Raw genomic sequence first — 20,813 nt, forward strand, 5'->3', positions numbered from 1 at the left:
TTTATTTATGTACTTACTCGTATCAGTATGGACTCAGGGTGCCTCATTTTATATAATGGATTACAGGCATACTCTGGAGATATTGTGGGTTCAGTTCCAGACCACTGCAATAAAGTGAATATTACAATAAAGCAAGTCACAAGAATGTTTTGGTTTCCTACTGCATATAAAATTTATGTTTACACCATACTGTAGTCTATTGAGTGTGCAGTAGCATTATGTCTTAAAAAACATTGTACATACCTTAATTTTAAAATGCTTTACTGCTAAAAAAAAAAAAAAAATGCTAACCATCATCTGAGTCTTCAGTGAGTTGTGGTAGTAACATCAAAGATTACTGTTCACATATCACCATAACAAATATAATAATAATGAAAAAGTTTGAAACATTGCAAGAATTACCAAAACGTGACACAAAGCCATGAAATGAGCAAATGCTGTTGGAAAAATGGTGTGATAGACTTGCCTGAGGTAGGGTTGCAACAAACTTTTAATTTGTAAAAAATGCAGTATCTGTAAAGCACAATAAAGTGGAAGTGCAATATAATGAGGTATGCCTGTATAATCATCCCATACATTTTGATATGTTCGTTAAAATTCAATTAAAAATATTTCCGAGTTTCTCTTGTGATTTCTTTGATCCATGAGACTTTCAGAGAAGCGCTGTTTAATATGCAAATAGTTGGGAACTGTAGATATATGAATGTTATTGACTTGTAATTTAATTCCTTTGGTGTCATATTTCAGTCTACTAAAGTGTATTGTGCTTTATTTTATGGACCAGCAGATAGTCTATGTTTAGTGAATATTCCACATACATTTGAAAAGAACGTGCATTCTAAAGTTGTTGGATGTGGATTCAAAAACTGTCAGGGTTAAGTTGGTTAAAAGGTTCACTAATCTTTATCGATTTTTTTTTTTTACTACTTGTTCTGTGAATTACTACATTTGTCTATTTCTCTTTTTTGCTGTCAGCTTTTGCTTCATATATTTGAAACTAAGTTATTTTGTACATAAACATTTAGAATTATGTCTTTCTGCTGAACTTTCATTATCACAAGTGTCCTTCTTTGTCTCTGGTAATACTTCCTTTGTCCTGAAGTCTAATTTGTCTGATACCTTACTGTTTGCATGGTACATCTTTTTAATTTCAGTTTATTGTGTCATAATAGCTGAAGTGTTTCTCTTTATACACAGAATATAATTAGGTCTTGCTTTTTATCCAGTTCCACAATCTTGGACTAAAAAAAAAATTCAATCTCTGCTTTTTAATTGTAGTGTGCAGTTAATTTTAATTAAATGTAATTATAAATGTTTGGGTTTAAGTATACCATCTTGCTTATTTGTTTTCTATTTGTTCTCCTGTACTGCCCTCTTTTGGGTTGAGTATTTTTTATGTATTTTTAAATTTCCTCTATTGACTTTTTAAAGTTGCACATCTATTTAAATTTTTAAGAAAATCCTCTCGGCACTACAATATGCAATCTTAATCTATCACAGTCTACTTAGAATTAATATTATACCACTTCAGGTAAAAGGTACGAACGTTACAGCAGTATAATTTCATTTACCCCAACCCCCGTGATGTTAGTGTCATTCATTTCATATCTACATATGTTATAAACACCACAATGTATTGTTGGTATTTTTCCTCTAAACAGTTATCTTTTAAAGAAATTTTGGCATGAGGAAAAAATACTTTTATTATTAATCCACGTTTACCATTTCCAAAGCTCTTTATTGTTTTATGTATATCCACATTTGGCATCATATTTGTTCTGCCTGAAGAATATCCTTTAATTTTTCTTACGGTGCAGGTCTGTTTGTGCTGAGTTGTCTCAGCTTTCATTTATTCAAAAGTGTCTTTATTTCATTCTCATTTTATGGTAATTTTCACTAGATATAAAATTTTGTGTTGAGAGTTTTGATTTTTTCAGTACATTAAATATGTTGTTCCATTATTTTTTGGCATCATTGCTTCTGATGAGAAGTCAGTGATAGTTCCTATTAGTTGCTGATCCTTTTATGTAATTTTTTTTTCTGGGTATTTTAAAGATTTTTCTCTTCATCATTGGTTTCAATAGTCTGGATATGCTGTGCCAAGATGTTGTGTGCCTGGGTAAAGCTTTCTTCTATCTGGAGTTCACTGAGCTTCTTGGATCTATAGACTGATGTTTTCCACCAATTACATGTATTTTAGAGCACTTGACTTTGTCTCACATGTTAGTGAGTCATTGTTCAGTTTTTGAAATTTTTTTCTTTCTTTTATTCAAATTGGATGATCTCTATTGAACTATCCTCAAAGTCACTAATCCTTTATTATACAGTGTCTGTTATTTTTCTAAGTAGAATTTTTGATTTCAGATTTCATATTTTTCATTTCTAGAATTCTTCCCCCCATGGTTTTTAATAGTTTCTATGTCTCTGCTAAGAATCCCTATATATTCAGTCATTATGTTCTTCTTTTCTTTTAAAATCCTTGAACATATTTATAATAGCTGCTCCAAAGTGCTTGTCTGCTCATTTCAACATCTGGGTCATCTCAGGGTCTGTTACTATTAGCTTCTTTTTCTCTTCATAATACATCACATTTCCCTGCTTCTTCACACACCTAGTAATGTGCGACATTGTTTATGCTCGACATTGTGGATGTGACATTTCAGGGAGTTTGGATTATATTGTCTTTCTTTAAAGGATATTGAGTTTTGTACTAGCAAGGCATTAAATTTGTGGTAGATTCTTTTGATCCTGTCAAGTTGGTTTTATGATATTTAAAGGCAGATTTACTTCAGTTTTGTAAATAGTCTTAGTATGTGGTCCTTATTCTTAAAGCATGGCATTTCTGAGGTTTCATATAAATGCTCAGTGAGGTTGCTTCACTTTGGCTGAACCAGAATTAAAGCATGTCTCAGCACTCTGCAGCCTTTCCATTCGCTCTCAGTGTCACAGCAGAGGCTCTTTGATAGGCTTTGTCTACTTGCAGCCTACTCTCCCATCAAGGACCCAAAGGGAACCACCATGAAGACTTCTGGGTCCCCACTCGTCACACAGATTCTCCCTTTCTGGTATCTTGCCCCACAAATTCTAGACCCCTCATCATCCCTGAATTCTGAACTCTTATCTCTGGCTCTTCAGCTAAGTGACATCACTGGTCTCTGCTCTGGAACTTGTATACAGGCCTCATCTGTGTATTCTCCATTTTTTGAGGAATCATGGTCCTGCTGTCCTTATTGTCCACTGCCTAAATACAGTTGTCTCATATATTTTGTCCAGTTTTACAGTAGGAGGGCAAGTCTGAAAACCAATGTCTCCATTGGCTGGAAGTGGAAGATTCCCCCTTCCCTTACCTCACCAGTAATATTTTAAAACAGTTGAGCCAATATTAATTATATCATTATTTCTCTTTGTTTGGGTTTTAGTAAGAAACAGCCTTGAACTATAGGGACCAATGAGAAGCTGATGCTTTTCTAAAGGACAAGAGATTGGGGATGGACACAAAAAGTGTTACACCTGTCTGGTTCACATGACACTCTAAGATACAACTCTTCTTTGTGTCTCCCAAGATGCAGATGGGTTCTCAAAGAGTAGATTCATGGTTCTGGAAGATCTATCAATATGATGACTAGCATAAACCACATCTACCTGAAAGAAAATCATGCCTAAACATGTGAAAGTATTCTTTCCTGGAGACATGAATGAGAAAATAGGGAAATAGGCAATTGGTGCTGCTTTTTTGTGATCCTTTTCATATTCATTGCACACAACAGACACTTCCCTTTTACTACAGACAAACTTTAAGAGCACTTAATTTGGATGAATCATCTCCCCAGTAAGCTGGGGTTCTGTAAATCGTTCAAGCTAGATCAGATTGTCATGTAGATTGTCATCCTACAATAAGCAGACTTACTGAAATCTTTGTGCATTTTCATAAAGAATAAAAGGGAAACAATAGCTTTCTTAGACTTAGTTATGGGTAGTCATCAAGTCATAAATTGCTAACTTTTGGAGAACTTCCAAATCTTTTGTTTATATAAGCAGTTTGGTATAATTGGAAATGACATGGATTTTAGAGTCAAACACATCTGAGTTTGAATCACGGTTTTCAGTTTTCCTTATCAGGTTTATCAACTATAAAATAGGTATAATAGTTCTGTTGGTTAGGATTATTATGAAAATTAAATAAGATAACATGCAAAGCCTCTGGCATAATGCCTGGCACTTTGCAGATGATTAAGAAGAGTTAACTTCTTTAATTTTTTGAGCTGTAATGATTTTGTTCCTGATAATCATAAAGCACTTGCATGCCCTCAAGCAAGACAGACTATAAATTTAAGCAGGCATAATCACAAATATCTCCTACTGTTATCAAAAGGAAAGACTTGCATTATTAATCCTACAAGATTAAAACAATTCTTCAACTTGAAGAGCTGTAAATTTTTTTTTTACTTTCTTGAAAATGAGTTAAAATACGAAAAAATTAGGTTCTTTTTAGTTCTTTTACTTTAATTGAGTGATAAACCCTAGCACGCAGTATTTTATAAAATTTCATTTGATCCATTTTGGGCATAAAATTGATGACATGTTATGCTTAAAAGTAGAATTTGTCACATTTAAGGCTCGTAGTGATTAATAGTTCAAACATAATAGCACACTGCAGGGAGTTATACAGAATTGGAAAGCAGCTAGTGCCAAGTTTAACACTTCACTCACCTTCCAAAAATATACTGCAGAACTTCTGATTCCAGTTATCCAGATAAGGATATATAAGAGAACACTCTTACTGAGAATGACTAGAACAGCCGGATAAAATAATTTCTAAAATTCTGTTTGAAGACACTGGAGACCTACCAAGACAGTGAGTATTTGAAAGACCAAGTTCCTAGACAGAAGCAAAGCCCAGAGAGGTATAAGCCTGATATTTGGTGCTGCCTTTGCTTTCAAAGCATTTGCCAATTTGTAATTGGTGGCCAAGAGCCTGAGAAACTGCGCAGAAAGTAGTGTTTGAAAAGTTGAGAAACTGCACAGAGCTTTAGGTAGAGTTTCAGGTATTGGACTAAAAGTACAAAGTTATACTTCAGAGACTGCTGAGGAGGCAGAGCTGTCAGCTGGGACTACTGAAGGGCTACATTCTTGATATAAGTATAAAGTGGAAATAAACCACCTCTCAGACTGAAACTCAGCTTCAAATAAACTCAACTCCAGAACAGATTAAAATGTTGTTTAACCTTTACCCTAATTATTTGCCAGAAACAAAAGTAAATTCTTTCTGGAGGAAAATAACATCATATACAGCCTCAAATTATCACTAAATTTTAAATATCTTATGTCCAAAATTCAATTTAAAAAAAAAAAAGAGGAAAGAGATAAGAGTAAATGACCCCCAAACAATAGCAACAACAAAAAGGCCTACCAAAAAGACATTAGTCAAGAGAAAAAGAGGAAAAAAAAAATGAAAGAGAAGAATGGAATATAGTTAATACTAAGAAGGCCAAGGATGGTTAAAGGACGTAGAATAAGTCAGACATACAGAAAAGAAATAGTTGTACTATTATTTATGTTTTACATCAATTAAATAATCCAATTAAAAGACAAAGCTTGTGAGAGTTGATTACAAATATCCAACTCTATATTGCTTACAAGAGATACAACTTAAATATAAGGAAACATGGATTATGATATACGAAGGATATAAGTAAACACAAACCAAAATAAAGCTAGTGTAGGTACACTTTGAGATATGAAGTCGGTTTTAAGGCAAACACTTCTAGAAAATAGAAGAATGTTTCATAATGATAAAGGTGCAATATACCAAGAAAATATAACAGTTCTAAACTGGCATGCACCTAACTACACAGCCTTAAAACAAATAAAATAACAAAAAAGGCAAACAGAACCACAATCACAGTGGAAAATTTTAATACATCAGTCTGAGTGAAGATATAGAAGAATTGAACAACATGACTAACAAACTTGATTTTATATAGGATACTGTACCCAACAACTGTAAACTGTAGAGTACATATTCTTCTCAATGAACATGGAAACTTCACTATTGACCATATAATGAGCCATAAAGAAAGTTTCAACAAATTTCAAAGGGTTGACATAATACAGTAGGTTAAGGGGTGTGTGTGTGTGTGTTGTTTGAAATTAGTTGAAATTTAAAGAAACCATGGGCAAAGAAGAATTCACAACAGAAATGTTAGAAATATTTTGAGCTGAATGATAATGAAAAATATGACATAAAGTGTCAGAACACAAAGCTATGCTTGAATGGAAATTATCCCCTTGAATGCATACATTGGAAAATAAAGCCTAAAAAAATCCATGATTTAAGCATCTATCACAAGAAGTTAGAATAAGAACAACACATTTAAACAAAGTTGGAAGACTTATGCTACTGGATATAAATACTTAAAAAGGACAATAATTAAGACTGGTCTTGGTACAGGGATACAGACCTAAACGTATATATGGGAACCTGATTTATGACAGAGGTGGCCATGTAAAGCAATAAGCAAAGGACAGTCTTGTTAATAAACAGTCATAGGTCAACTGGATATGTGTGTGTGTGTGTGTGTGTGTGTGTGTGTATATATGACAGAAATTAATTTTGAGCCATACCTAGTTGGATCATAGCTTTGAATGTTAACATTAAAATAATAAAACTTTTAGAAGATTAAAAAAGAATATTTTCAAGACCTTGGGATAATAAAAGATTTTAAAAACAGTACACAAAGAGCACTAACCAGCCCCTAGCAACTACCCTTCTGCTCTTTATTTCTATGAAATCAGCTTTTTTCTTTTCAAGATTCCAGATATAACTGATAACACACAGTATTTGTCTTTCTCTATCTGGCTTATTTCACTTAGCATAATGCCCTCCAGGTTCATCCATGTTATAGAAGGTGGCAAGATTTCCTTCATATTTTGGCTGAACAATATTCCATAGTGTATGTGTGTGTGTGTGTGTATGTGTGTGTATACATATATGTGTATATATATGTGTGTATATATATATATCTTTCTGTATATTACATTTTCTTCATCCACTCATGTCAGTGGACACATAACTTGCTTCCAGATTTTGGCTCTTGTGAGTAATGCTGCAGTGGACATGGGAGTACATATATCTCTTCAAGATATTGATTTTGTTACCTTTGGATATGTACCCAGAAGTGGGAATACCGGATCATATGGTAGTTCTATTTTTAATTTTTTTGAGGAACTTCCATATTGTTTTCCATAATGGCTGTATCAATTTACAGTCCCACCAACAGTACAAGGGTTCCCTTTTCTCCACATCCTTGCCAACATTTTGAAATCTTATGTCTTTTTTGAAAAAAGCCATCCTAACAGGTGTGAGGTGATAGCTCACTGTGGTTTTGATTTGCATTTCCCTGACGACTGCTGTACCTGTTGGCCATTTGTATGTCTTCTTTGGAAAAATATCTCTTCAGGTCCTTTGCACATTTTAAAATTACATTATTTGAATTTTGGTATTGAGTTGTATGAGTTCGTTACGTATTTTGGATATTTACTCCAGATCAGATATATGATTTGCAAATATTTTCTCCCATTCCATAGACTGCCTTTTCTTTTTCTTGTTTGTTTCCTTTGCTGGGCAGAAGCTTTTTGGTTTGATGTAGTCCTACTTATTTATTTTAGCTTTTTTTGCCTTTGCTTTTGGTGTCTTATCCAAGAAATTACCGCCAAGACCAATGTCAAGTGGCTTTTTCTCAGTGTTTTCTTCTAGGAGTTTTGTGCTTTCAGGTACTACATGTAAGTCTTTAACCCATTTTGAGTTAATTTTTGTGAGTGGTATAAGGTAATTTTTGTGAGTGGGCCCAGTTCCATTCTTTTGCATGTAGATATCCAGTTTTCCCACCACCATTTACTGAAGAGACTATCCTCTCCCCATTGTGTGTTCTTGGTGCCCATGTCAAAGAGCAGTCGACAGTATATTCATGGGTTTACTTCTAGGCTCTCTATTCTGTTCCACTGGTCTGTATGCCTGCTTTTATGTCAGTACCACCCATAAAATGGAATACAATGTAACCATTAAAGTAGTGATATAGGTCTATATTTATTTTTATGGAAAACTGTCACTATAACATTGATGAATGAAAAAAAACTAGTTATAAATAAAAAGTTTAGTGCGTGCGCACACTTACAGAGGTATTTTAAAGGATGTTCATTTCTGGATAAGAAAATTTCAAGTGATTTTTTTTTTATGTTGTTCTTTATATTTTATGGTATTGTTTTTTATTATATTATTATTTACTCATAATCTAAAGATTTCATTTTCATCTAAGGGCTTACTGAATCATATTGATTTTGCTTACAAAATATCTTCTCTTCTATATTCATGTAATTCAGGCCCTGTTTCAGGTCTTCATTATTTCTTGCAGTTGGCATGTAAAAGCAACTGTTGCTCTCTCTTAATAGTAATGACACATAATATCTGTTTAGTACTTCCTAGTTTACAAAGTACTTCCAATACAGTATCTCCACTAAGACTCAAAAACAATCTCAAAATGGATTAAAGACATAAATGTGAGACCAGATACTATAAAACTCCTAGAGGAAAACATAGGCAGAACACTCTTTGACGTAAATCATGGCAATATTTTTTTGGATCCATCTCCTAAAAGGAAAGGAAACAAAAGCAAAAATAAACAAGGGAGACCTAATTAAACTTAAAAGCTTTTGCACAGCAAATGAAACCATCCACAAAAGTGAAAAGACAACCTACTAAATGGGAGAAAATATTTGCAAATGATATGACCAATAAGGGGTTAATATTCATAATATATAAAAAGCTCATACAACTCAACACCAAAAAAACAAACAACCTGATTACAAAATGGGCAGAACTGAATAGCCAGTTTTTTCAAAGAGGACATGCAGATGGCCAACAGGCGCATGAAAAGATGCTCAACATCACTAATCATCAGGGAAATGCAAATCAAAACCACAATGAGATACCACCTCACACCCATCAGAATGGCTATCATCAAAAAGAACACAACAAATGTTGGTGAGGATGTGGAGAAAAGGGAACCATCATACACTGTTGTTGAGAATGTAAATTGGTGCAGCCACTGTGAAAAACAAATATGGGGTTTCCTCAAAAAACTTAAAATTGAACTACCAGCAATTCCACTCCTGGATATATATCCGAAAAAAACCCAAAACCACTAAGTCAAAGAAGATACATGCACCTCAATGTTCACAGCAGCATTATTTATAATTGCCAAGGTATGGAAGCAACCTAAGTTTCCATCAACAGTTGAATGGATAAAGAAGATGTCTTATATATATACATTGGAACACTACTCAGCCATAAATAAGAATGAAACTTTGCCATTTGCAGCAATATGGATGGACTTGGAGGGCATTATGCTAAGTGAAATAAGTCAGAGAAAGACAAATACTGTATGATATCACTTATATGTGGAATATAAAAAAATACAACAAACTAGTGAATATAATAAAAAAGAAGCAGACTTATGAGAACAAACTAGTGGTTACCAGTGGGGAGAGGGAAAGAGGGAGGGGCAATATAGGAGTGAAGGGAAACAAAGGGTTATTATGGGATTACATAAAATCATCTGTGTGAAACTTAAAAATTATAAAGCACTATAAAATTGAAAGATGCTTTTATTCAATTAAAAAACCCAACCTATGGGTAGGTACTATATTATTATCGTCATTTATATACATTTTTAAAAACTCAAAAGTTACTGATCTTGAAGGGAACTTATGACCCAAATTCCATGTATCTACCATTACACCTTCCCATTACACCTTGCTGATTTGGGGTAAGGATAAACCCAAACTCCTTAACATGGTCTGGATGTAATAAGGAGTAGAGTACATTTCTCAGAACTGAAAGAAAGCTGATGTAGCTGGAAAGCAGAGAGGTGAGAGTGGAGGGGCCTTAGATGCCATATTAAGGAGTTAGAATTTATCCCAAAGGTGACGAGAAGCTGCTAAAGGGTTTTAAACAGAAGAGTGAAATTATAAATTATGATTTTTTTGACAAGGGGTCTGCAAACGTTTTTTGTAAAACACCAGATAGAAATATGTTAGGCTTTACAAGCTATATAGTCTCTTGCAACCACTCAACTCTGCCATCATAGAGTAAAGCAGTCATACACATTACATAAATCAGTTTGGCTGTGTTCCAATAACACTTCACTTATGGACACTGAAATCTGAATTTCACTATCATGTATTTTTAATATCATATATTTTAAAGTGTTTTGATACTATTTTTCTTTTGATTTTTTTCAGCGATTTAAAACTGTAAAAAGCCATTTTGGGGCTAGATTTGGCTGGCAGGCCAGTTTGCTGACCCTAATTTAGAAGATGTTCACTTAGGCTACAGTGTAAAGCAGACAAAGAGGTCCTTTCTGGCCCATTTCCTCAGGTCCAGTACCTACATACTGACTTTTTAATATTCAAGGCCTACTGATATCATGCTATATGTCTTTTATCCTTCTATCTCTGATAGATGCTAATGCAAAAAGAATATTCTCAGGTTAACCATTATACTTTTTAGGTGACCCCTTTGCGTTCAATGTGGTCATATTTTTATTCTTTAAGGAAGAGATATCTTGGCAGTAGAAGATAATTTACATGTAGGAATAATCCTGTTTATTTAAAAAACTTTTAAATTCAAAGAGGTAATATTTCTCAGTATATAGGCTAGATGATCATTTAAATAGTAATATTTGATCTATTAGAAAACATGATAAATTCTTCAGACAATTTCAATATAGAGCTTCAAATGTATATAGTAGAATCATGAGCTTAAATGGAGCTTTGTTTAAGGCCTTAATGCTCTCTTAAGGCTCTTAATGCTTCCTTAAGGCAGATCTTGGGCTATAAAGAAGCGAAGTTACATAGGAAGAATAAGGATGTAGCATTTTGATTGTTCACTTTTACAAATAAAAAGGAAAGTAAAACTATTTCTCTCATTCCCTTATTTTAGGTTTTTACCTTTTACTATTAAAAATCCTTATGGGTTAGGGTTAGGGCTAGCCTATCAGCAGAAAGCCTATTTGGCTTTAAACTAACATGGAGACTTTCTTTATATTGTTACTGCCTAACTGAGACTAAATGCTGAGACAGATATGATTTGAAAAAAATTTATAAGATGGCTTTGATAATTATGTATTAATTAATAGCCAAAGCAGCAAAAATTACACAGCAATATAATAATACATTGAGAAAGAAAGTTTACCAGACACTAAATGTTTAAATACTCATCTCTTCAGTTCTTATCTTGGCTAGAAAAAAGACTGGGACTATAGACATAAAAAAAAATAAAGAAATATGAAGAAAATCTACCTTTACTTGTGAGTAGTGTCAGAGGTGAGAAGGTGGAGATAAAGAGTGAAAGTCATTGGGGTCAGAAAATCTAAAAAGTGTTGTAATTAAATTTCTGACACTGTGATGTCTGCATGCATAGACTTTGGTGAAAATAATAAAATGTTCCCTTAATATACTAATATGCCCGATCGATTTGACCTAACAAAATACAGATGACCAACAAAAGGCTCATACATTTGAAGTAATTAGATTTTTTTCATGATCAATGAAAGCACAATTTAACTGAATGATGCAAAATTAGAATTTAAATAACAAATTCATTCCAAAGTTCTGAACCCATATTAACATCTAAAGCATCAAAGCTTAATTTAAACTACAAAATGTCTTCATTTGTGCAGAAGATTCAGGTAAAAGAGCCTTCCAGAAGTTTTTGTTGTTTTCAAGAAGCTTTTGCTTCATTGTTTCATTGACAACAGTGAAATCTCTGTGGAGCAGAATATGCTGGAAAACCAGGAACCCCACCTTTGTTTATCTGATCTCACTGGACGCTGTGATGAAAGATCTTATAAAATAAGAACCTGATACAGAGCACAAGGATCTGTAAGAAACTGGTTGATTTTACTGTTCCGTAGCTAATAAATGGAGGACTAAAGCATATTTGAATTTGTATCCTCTTGGATCCACTTTGCACTGTGGATACTTTAAAAATACAAGTGAGAACATTCATAATATATTACTTCTCACTAAAATCTAAGGGACAAACTGAGCACATTCAAGATCTAGGGGACATGTTTTGCCCTATGTCCTGGTTTCTGAAGTTGTAACTTCTTTAGAGAATGGATTAGAAAGACATTTAAGCTTGTTAGATACAAAGGTGTCATCCCCTCACATCAACGTACATAAGGAGAAACGTTCAAGAATTATAAATTCTTAGAAAACATAAAAAATCCTTTGGGTCTGGCAAGGAAAATGTCAACAAGTCAAAAGAGGCTAGATGGCTATTGACCAGTTTCATGAAAGCAGAGCTGCAAGCCAGGATGGAATAATGCTTTCCCACCATGTGTCGAAGGCACAAATGACACTAATCCTTTTTAATGGTCACAAAAGCTGACAACTTACTCAGCCTTAGAACTGAAGGCACAAAATCATCTCTGGGAATGACTCACCATAAACAGGTCACGAGCACCAATGTCAACAGCTAACAGAAATGCCTTTTCAAATCTCTGGTACCTATAAGGAAGAAAAGAAATGTTGTATGTTGTGAACAAAACTACAGAAGAGGAGAGAGCAGTTTGTTTAATTTACTTATGTGTTACTGTTTTTGTTCTGATAAGAAAAATATTCTCAAACAGGAGGGACTTTGCCTGCTGGAATCTTCCCTATGTGAACTCTTATTGTACTTAGGAGGAGCTGAGGCACACAGCCCCGTGGAGGTGTTCAGTGCAACTTTCAAAGATAAACATAACCAGATTAGGTGCTGCTTAATGTGGAGAAATGATAGCTTAGGAAATAATGTTTCTCATTATATTTTACTTTGTTGTGTTTTGTTATGTAAGAGAAAAGTATGGGGATATGGAGAACATAGCAGGATAAGAGCAATTAATAAATCATATAATTATACTTTTATGTTTCTTAGGTAAAACTTGAGAAGTCAAATGTTGCATTATTACACAACTCTCATATTTGTGAGTTTGGAAAAAATACGTTCTCTGTTGTAAATGAAAATAATAAATGGTTTCTAAGATTTTTTTTTTCTTGGAGTATAGTTGCTTTACACTGCCGTGTCAGTTTCTGCTGTATGTACAGCAAAGTGAATCAGCCATACGTATACAAACATCCCCTCTTTTTCGGATAACTACTTTTTAAAGATACTACTTTTCTACTCTTTTATCCTATCTTTCCTTGAGGTAAAACTGAGAATTTTCTTTGTGAAAGTTTAATTTTAGGCTAAAATACATGAGAACAAACTTCAGTTTAAATTAATTACCTCTGTAGAAATTTTAAAATCCTGAGAGAAAAGCATGTCACAAACACAATTTGCACAGGATTTGGGAATGAAAGTTCATCTTTATTTTGTCTAAACGTTGAGACTTACATATAACTGTCAGTCTTTCTGACTCAAGAAACAAGAAGATAAATAACCAAGTTGTTCTCTGTTCTCTGTTTTATATTGTGAAATAAAATGGTATAAAATATAATGATGTGCCACAACAAGAGAAGCCACCACAATGAGAAGCCTGCGTACTGCAACGAAGAGTAGCCCCTGCGTGCCACAACTAGAGAAAAACCCTCATGCAGCAATGAAGACCCAACGCAGCCAAAAATAAATAAATAAATAATAAATTTATTTTTAAAAAATATATGAGATTTCAAATAAAACGTGTCAGAAATGTATAATATTATTATTGACAGAGTACATACATTTATTAGTGAAATAGCTAATACAATTAAAATTCAAACACACAAGGCTTATTATTATTCCATATAAGCTGGTAGGTCCAGAACCTGAAACACTTCACAATTTCCGTGCTGTGTTTGATTACTGTTATCCCATCTCCTCCCTGGCTCTACTTACTAGTATCTCCAGTATTTGCTTGAATCCCTTTCAACTATGGGAGATCAGAAGAAAATTGTGTTTATTTTTGTTCCAGGAAGCTGAATGATTCATTATATATACAGTGGAAGTGGGATGTAATGAGGAAGAAGACAGAGGATCAGCAAGTTGTACTACTCTCCCATACATTCCCTGCCATTTTACATTTGTTGCCACTCCAATGAAACTTTTCTAGCAGTAGTAAATTATCCATCTTCTAATGTTCAAACTTAAAGATAAGTTCTTATCTTGTGTGCCCTTTTGGCCATATCTGACCCTATTAACTTCCCCTCCTTGAAACCCTCTCTTTCCTTGCATTTGGAGATTCATTCTTTGTTTTCTCAATTCTTAGAATTCATCTTCTTAGTCTCCTTTTTAAATTAATTTTTCTCTGCCTACTCCATGAAGTTTTCCCCAGTAACCTTACCCACTCCTATGGCATTGATAATTATATCAATGACCCATAAATCTCTAGGATCCATTTATTTCCTGAGCTCCAAACTCTTTATTTCCAGGAAACTCAAATTTAACATGTCTAATATGTCCATTGATACATAAATTTGGCAACCATATATATGATTAATTGAAATTGGGAAATATGAAATTAAGGTGGACAGGTCAGGAGGTACTCTTCATTCTAGGTGAGAGGTAGTGATTAACATTATGATAAAATGAAAGAGTTGGCATTGGCATCTGGCAGTATGTTCAACCAAAAATATCAAAGGGCACTCCCAACTAGATTGCTTATAAAATATATGTTAAAGTACAACACAGGACTCTAAAAAAAGGGAAACTTCCAAGGGTACCACACTCTCAGTAAAAAAAAAAATAACCAACTAACCAAAGTCCCTTGATTGAAACTACAGTAAGAATCCCTGAGCAGAGAGCAAAAATGGGGGGAAAAAAGGCAGAACTACTCTGGACCATCACCCTCAGTAGACTGAGCCCTGAACAAGTCTCAAGGTAAAGGGGCTAAGCCTGAGACTTTTGATTAAGACATGGGCTAAAATGATCCCAGGTTATTAGTGCCCCTAACTTTGGTAGAAAAAATAAAAAGAAAATTCATGCCTGGATTAAAGCACTTTTGATAGAAGCCATCAGGATTGCCATAAATTAAAATAAAACAAGTATGAGTTCACAATGAAAGATCACTGAATGATGGAAAATTAGAAAATAAACAACAGATTTACTTCTCCAGGGATTTCAGATCACTGAATTATTAAAGTTAGAATATAAAATAATTCAGTGTAAGATTTTAAAAGAAATAATTATGGAACCATGAAAATAAGCATACAACAGGATATAATAAAAAAAATTACCAGGTAGATTTTTTAAGAAATAAAATAGAACTTTTGGAAATGAAAACCTGAACTGGAGTTAAATAATTTGTCACAAAGAGAGAATTAGTGAAGTAAAAGAGGCATAAGTAAGGAATTATAGAAAATGTACAGAGAAATGAGAAAAAAATATAAAGAGAGGTTAGCAATACAGAGAACATGGAAAAGTCTAACATGTCTAATCAGGTAATTAAGTTAAAGGCTGAGAATTTTCCAAAGCTGATAAATGATATGAATCAATAAACACAAGAGGGACAATATATATCAAGCAGGATAAATTGAAAAGAATCTATAATTATGGACATCTGTAATGGAAATGCAGAACTCCAAAAATAAACTGCCAGAGAGAAGACAGATCACCTACAAAGGAACTACTGATACAGACAGACTGACACCAGACCTCTCAATGGCAACAATGGGATGTAGAGGACATTAGGGACATACTTTCAAATTATAGAGAGAAAATAAGCATTACTCTTGTATAATATGACAGTGGAACTTTCTTTCAACAATTAGAGAAAAATAAAGACACTTTCAGATATACAAAAACTGAAAGCATTCAACAGATCTTCAATAAAGGGACTTCTAGGGAACATAACTCAGGAAAAAGGAAAACGATCCCAGAAGGAAGGTTTGAGAAGCAAGAAGGAATGGCTTCAAAAAAAAGGATTTGGTTAATATACAGGTAAATACACACAGACATACATTCACACACACAAATGGTCTGATATTTTTAAGATCAGAAAATACTAATTACATATATCATGTAAATCAAGTGCTAAGGTCTTTGCTTTTTGTACTGTTGAAGATAATAACTGTTCCATTTTGGTAACTATGCATAGTCAGATTTCAAATACTAACCACTAAAAGACTGTATAAATTGCTTGAATAGCAGTATAGGTAGAGGGGGTTGAGGCTGAGTGAATTGAAAAAGAAAAAAATTCAAGAAGTATTAAAAAAACAACCAAGAACAGTGGATCTATGCTGGTGCCCTGGTGAAAACAACAACTGAGAGACAGCAGGGCCAACTGCTGGCATACCCACAGTTAAGGTGTGGCCAAGAGCAGTGCCAACAACAGTGTAATCTGAGAGCTCACACAATGGGTGAAAGGTGACACAACAGAGCACACCCAGGTGAGCAGCTCCAGAGGAGGAATACTCAGTGGCTTCTCTGCCAGTGGGAGTGCTCCAATCCCACCTACCTGACACCACAGATCAGAACACAGGTAAGAAACGGATCTGGGGGCCTCTACTCCAGCAAATAGGGAGCAGACCATGCCCCTGTCAAGGCAGTGACAACCACAGAGCATGTCTAATATGTCCACTGTCAATTTGGCAACCATATATATGATTAATTGAAATTGGAAAATATGAAATTAAGGTGGACAGGTTAGGAGGTACTCTTCTTTCTAGGTGAGTAATGATTAACATTATGATAAAATGAAAGAATTGGCATTGGCATCTGGCAGTATGGACAACTAAAAATATCAAAGGGCGCTCCCAACTAGATTGCTTATAAAATATATGTTAAAGTACAACACAGGACTCTAAAGAAAGGAAATTTCCAAGGGTACCACACTCTCAACCAAAAAATAACCAACTAACCAAAGTCCCTTGATTGAAACTAGAGTAAGAATCCCTGAGCAAAGAGCAAAAATGGGGGTGGGGGAGGCAGAACTACTCTGGACAGTAGTCGAAGAATGGGATGTAGAAGATAGTAGGGACATATCTTCAAATTATAACTCTTGTATAGAATTTGAAAAAGAATAGATCCATGTATATGTATAACTGAATCACTTTGCTGTACACCTGATCAGAATATTGTTAGTCAGCGATACTCCAATATAAAATACAAAGTTAAAACAAAAAGGAGAATCCTAAAGATGCTACCAGAAAACTACTAGAGCTCATCAATGAATTTAGTACAGTCACAGGATACAAGATTAATACACAGAAGTCTCTTGCATTCCTATATGCTAACAACGAAAGATCAGAAAGATAAACTAAGGAGACAATACCACTTACCATCACATCAAAAAGAATAAAATACTTAGTAATAATCCTACCTAAGGAGGCAAAAGACCTGTACTCAGAAAACTACAAGGTGCTGATGAAAGAAATGAAAGATGACACAAACAGATGGAGAGATATACCATGTTCTTCGATTGGAAGAATCAATATTGTCAAAGTGACAATACTACCCAAGGCAATCTACAGATTCAATGCAATCCCAGATTCAAATTACCAATGGCATTTTTCACAGAACTAGAACAAAAAATCTTAAAATTTGTATGGCTACACAAAAGACCTGAATAGCCAAAGTAATCTTGAGAAAGAAAAGCAGAGCTTGAGGAATCAGGCTCCTTGACATCAGGCTATGCTACAAAGCTACAGTCATCAGAACAGTATGATACTGGCACAAAAACAGAAATATAGATCAATGGAACAGGACAGAAAGCCCAGAGATAAACCCACAAACCTATGGTCAATTAACCTATGACAAAGGAGGCAAGACTACACAAGTGAAGAAAGACAGTCTTTCCAATAAATGGTGCTGGGAAAACTGGACAGCTACATGTAAAAGAACGAAATTAGAACATTCTCTAACACCGTACACAAAAATAAACTCAAAATGGATCAAAGACCTAAATGTAAGGCCGGTCACTCTAACACTCTTAGAGGAAAACGTAGGCAGAACATGCTTTGACATAAATCGCAGCAACATGTTTTTGAATCCACCTCCTAGAGCAATGAAAATAAAAACAAAACTGAACAAAGGGGACCTAATTAAACTTAAAAGCTTTTGCACAGTGAAGGAAACCATCAACAAAACGAAAAGACAACCCACAGAATGGGAGAAAATATTTGCAAACAAAGCGACCAACAAGGGATTAATCTCCAAAATATACAAATAGCTCATGCACCTCAATATCAAAAAAACAACCCAATCAAAAACTGGGTGGAAGATCTAAATAGACATTTCTCCAAAGAAGACATACAGATGGCAAAAAGCGGATGAAAAGATGCTCAATGTCACAAATTATTAGAGAATTACAAATCAAAACTATAATGAGGTATCACCTCATACTAGTCAGAATGGCCATCATCAAAAAATCTAAAAACAGTAAATGCAGCAGAGGGTGTGGAGAAAAGGGAACTCTCCTACCCTGCTGGTGGGAATGTAAATTGGTACAACCATTATGGAGAGAAGTATGGAGGTTCCTTAAAAAACTAAAAATGGAAATACCATATGGCCCAGCAATCCCACTCCTGGGCATATATCCAGAGAAAACCATAATTCGAAAAGATACATGCACCCCAATGTTCACTGCAGCACTGTTTACAATAGCCAAGACATGGAAGCAACTTAAATGCCTATTGGCATAGGAATGGATACAGAAGGTGTGGTACATATATACAATAGAATATTACTGAGCCATAAAAAGGAACAAAATAGGACTTCCCTGGTGGCGCAGTGGTTGAGAATCTGCCTGCCAATGCAGGGGACATGGGTTCAATCCCTGGTCTGGAAACATCCCACATGCCGTGGAGCAACTAAGCCTGTGCACCACAACTACTGAGCCTGCACTCTAGAGCCCACGAGCCACAACTACTGAGCCCACATCCTGCAACTACTGAAGCCCCTGTGCCTAGAGCCTGTGCTCTGCAACAAGAGAAGCCACCGCAATGAGAAGCCTGTGCACTGCAACGAAGAGTAGCCCCCTACTCGCCGCAACTAGAGAAAGCCTGCGCGCAGCAACGAAGACCGAATGCAGCCAAATAAATAAATAAAAAGAACAAAATAATGCCATTTGCAGCAACATTGATGGACCTAGAGATTATCATACTGAGTGAAGTAAGTCAGACAAAGACAAATATCATACAATATAACTTATATGTGGAATCTAAAAGAAAATGGTACAAATGAACTTATTTAGAAAACAGAAATAGAGTCACAGATATAGAAAACAAACTTATGATTATCAGGGGTGAAAAGGGGGGCAGGGATAAACTGGGAGACTGAGACTGACATATACATAATACTATATATAAAATAGATAACTAATAAGGACCCTACTGTAGAGCACAGGGAACCCAACTCAATACTCTCTAATGTCCTATATGGGAAAAGAATGTAAAAAAGAGTGGATATATTTATATGTATAACTGATTCACTTTAGTGTACACCTGAAACTAACACAACACTGTAAATCAACTATACTCCAATAAAAATTTAAACAAATAAAAATGAAAAACAAGAAAGGAATAAAAGGAAGCACAGGAAAATAGAAAGCACAAAGGAAGATAGAAACAACTCAATATAAAAATAATCATATACATGGACTAAACTCACCAGTTTAAAGACAGAGTATCAAACTGGAAACGTAAAATCCGGTTTTATATTATTTATAAAAGCCACATCTAAATCATACAAAGAAGGTTAAAAGTAAAAGGATAGAAGAAAATAGAAGACAATTATTGATAAGAATGTAAAGTAATGCAGCCACTTTGGGAAAAAGTTTGGCAGTTTCTGAAAATATTACACATAAATTTGACATATAATTACACTCAATTTCATGGCAATTCCTAGGTATCTACTCAAGAGAAATGAAACATACCCCAGAGAGACTTACACTCACGTATACACAGTGACATTATTCATAATAGCTTAAAAGTAGAAACAACCCTAATGTCAATCAACTGATGAATGAACGAATTAAAATACGGTATATCTAAACAATGAAGCAGGTTTCAGCAATAAAAAGGAATGAAGCACTGATACATACTACAAAATAGATGAACTAAAAAAATCATGTTAACAGTTAAAGAAGCAATATTGTATGATTCTATCTATATGAAATGTCCAAAAAAGATAAATCTATAGAAACAGAAAGTAGATTTGTGGTTGGCTACGGTTGGGAAAAGGGAGTGACTACAAATGGGCATGAGGGATCTTCTTGGGATAAAGGAAATGTTTAAAATTAGATCAAGATAATGGTTTACAAATCTGAAAATTTACTAAAAATCACTGAATTGTAGAATTAAGTGAATAAATTCTATGGTAGTTAAATTAAACCTCAATAAAGTTTTCTTGTAAAAAAGCTAAGGTAGCTACATAATCAGATAAATGGTTTCTTGAAAAAAAATTATTAGAGATAGAAAGAGTAAGAACAAAATAATAAAGGTTTCATGTCTCCAGGAAGATACAAAAATTCTAGAATGGATGCATTTAATAAAATAGACTAAAAATATATAGATCAAATCTCTGATAGAATTAAAATAAATAATGAGCCCACCAACAAAGGGGAAAGTTCAAAAGTTATATCTGAATTTTTGCTAGGCCAAGCAGTAAAAAAATTCGTAAAGAAATAGAAGTCTTAAACAACATAATTACACAGCTGGATTTAATGGGTACATAGAACTTGTCACTCATAAATTAGTGGATACACATCTTCCTCAAACACACATTGAATCCTTACAAAATTATGTTAGTAAATAAAAGAGCATGTCTCAATAAATTTTAAGGAATAATATATATAATG

The 20,813-nt window shown here is 34.2% G+C and overlaps 1 protein-coding gene across 3 annotated transcripts in view; it reads right to left on the minus strand.

Moving 5' to 3' along the window:
• The window catches only part of WDPCP (WD repeat containing planar cell polarity effector), a 369,317-nt gene that overhangs the window by 128,039 nt on the left and 220,465 nt on the right, over positions 1-20,813 (minus strand). For 2 of the 3 annotated variants that reach the window (XM_068564387.1, XM_068564385.1), the window contains exons 13-14: positions 12,507-12,570; positions 18-104 (exon numbers count right to left, since the gene is read on the minus strand). In XM_068564387.1, the coding sequence (XP_068420488.1) occupies positions 18-104; positions 12,507-12,570 (151 nt within the window). The remainder of the gene's footprint in view (positions 1-17; positions 105-12,506; positions 12,571-20,813) is intronic. The other variant, XM_068564386.1, reaches the window with a different exon arrangement.

The sequence above is a fragment of the Eschrichtius robustus genome, chromosome 15 (assembly GCF_028021215.1).
Source record: "Eschrichtius robustus isolate mEscRob2 chromosome 15, mEscRob2.pri, whole genome shotgun sequence".
Taxonomy (NCBI): domain Eukaryota; kingdom Metazoa; phylum Chordata; class Mammalia; order Artiodactyla; family Eschrichtiidae; genus Eschrichtius; species Eschrichtius robustus.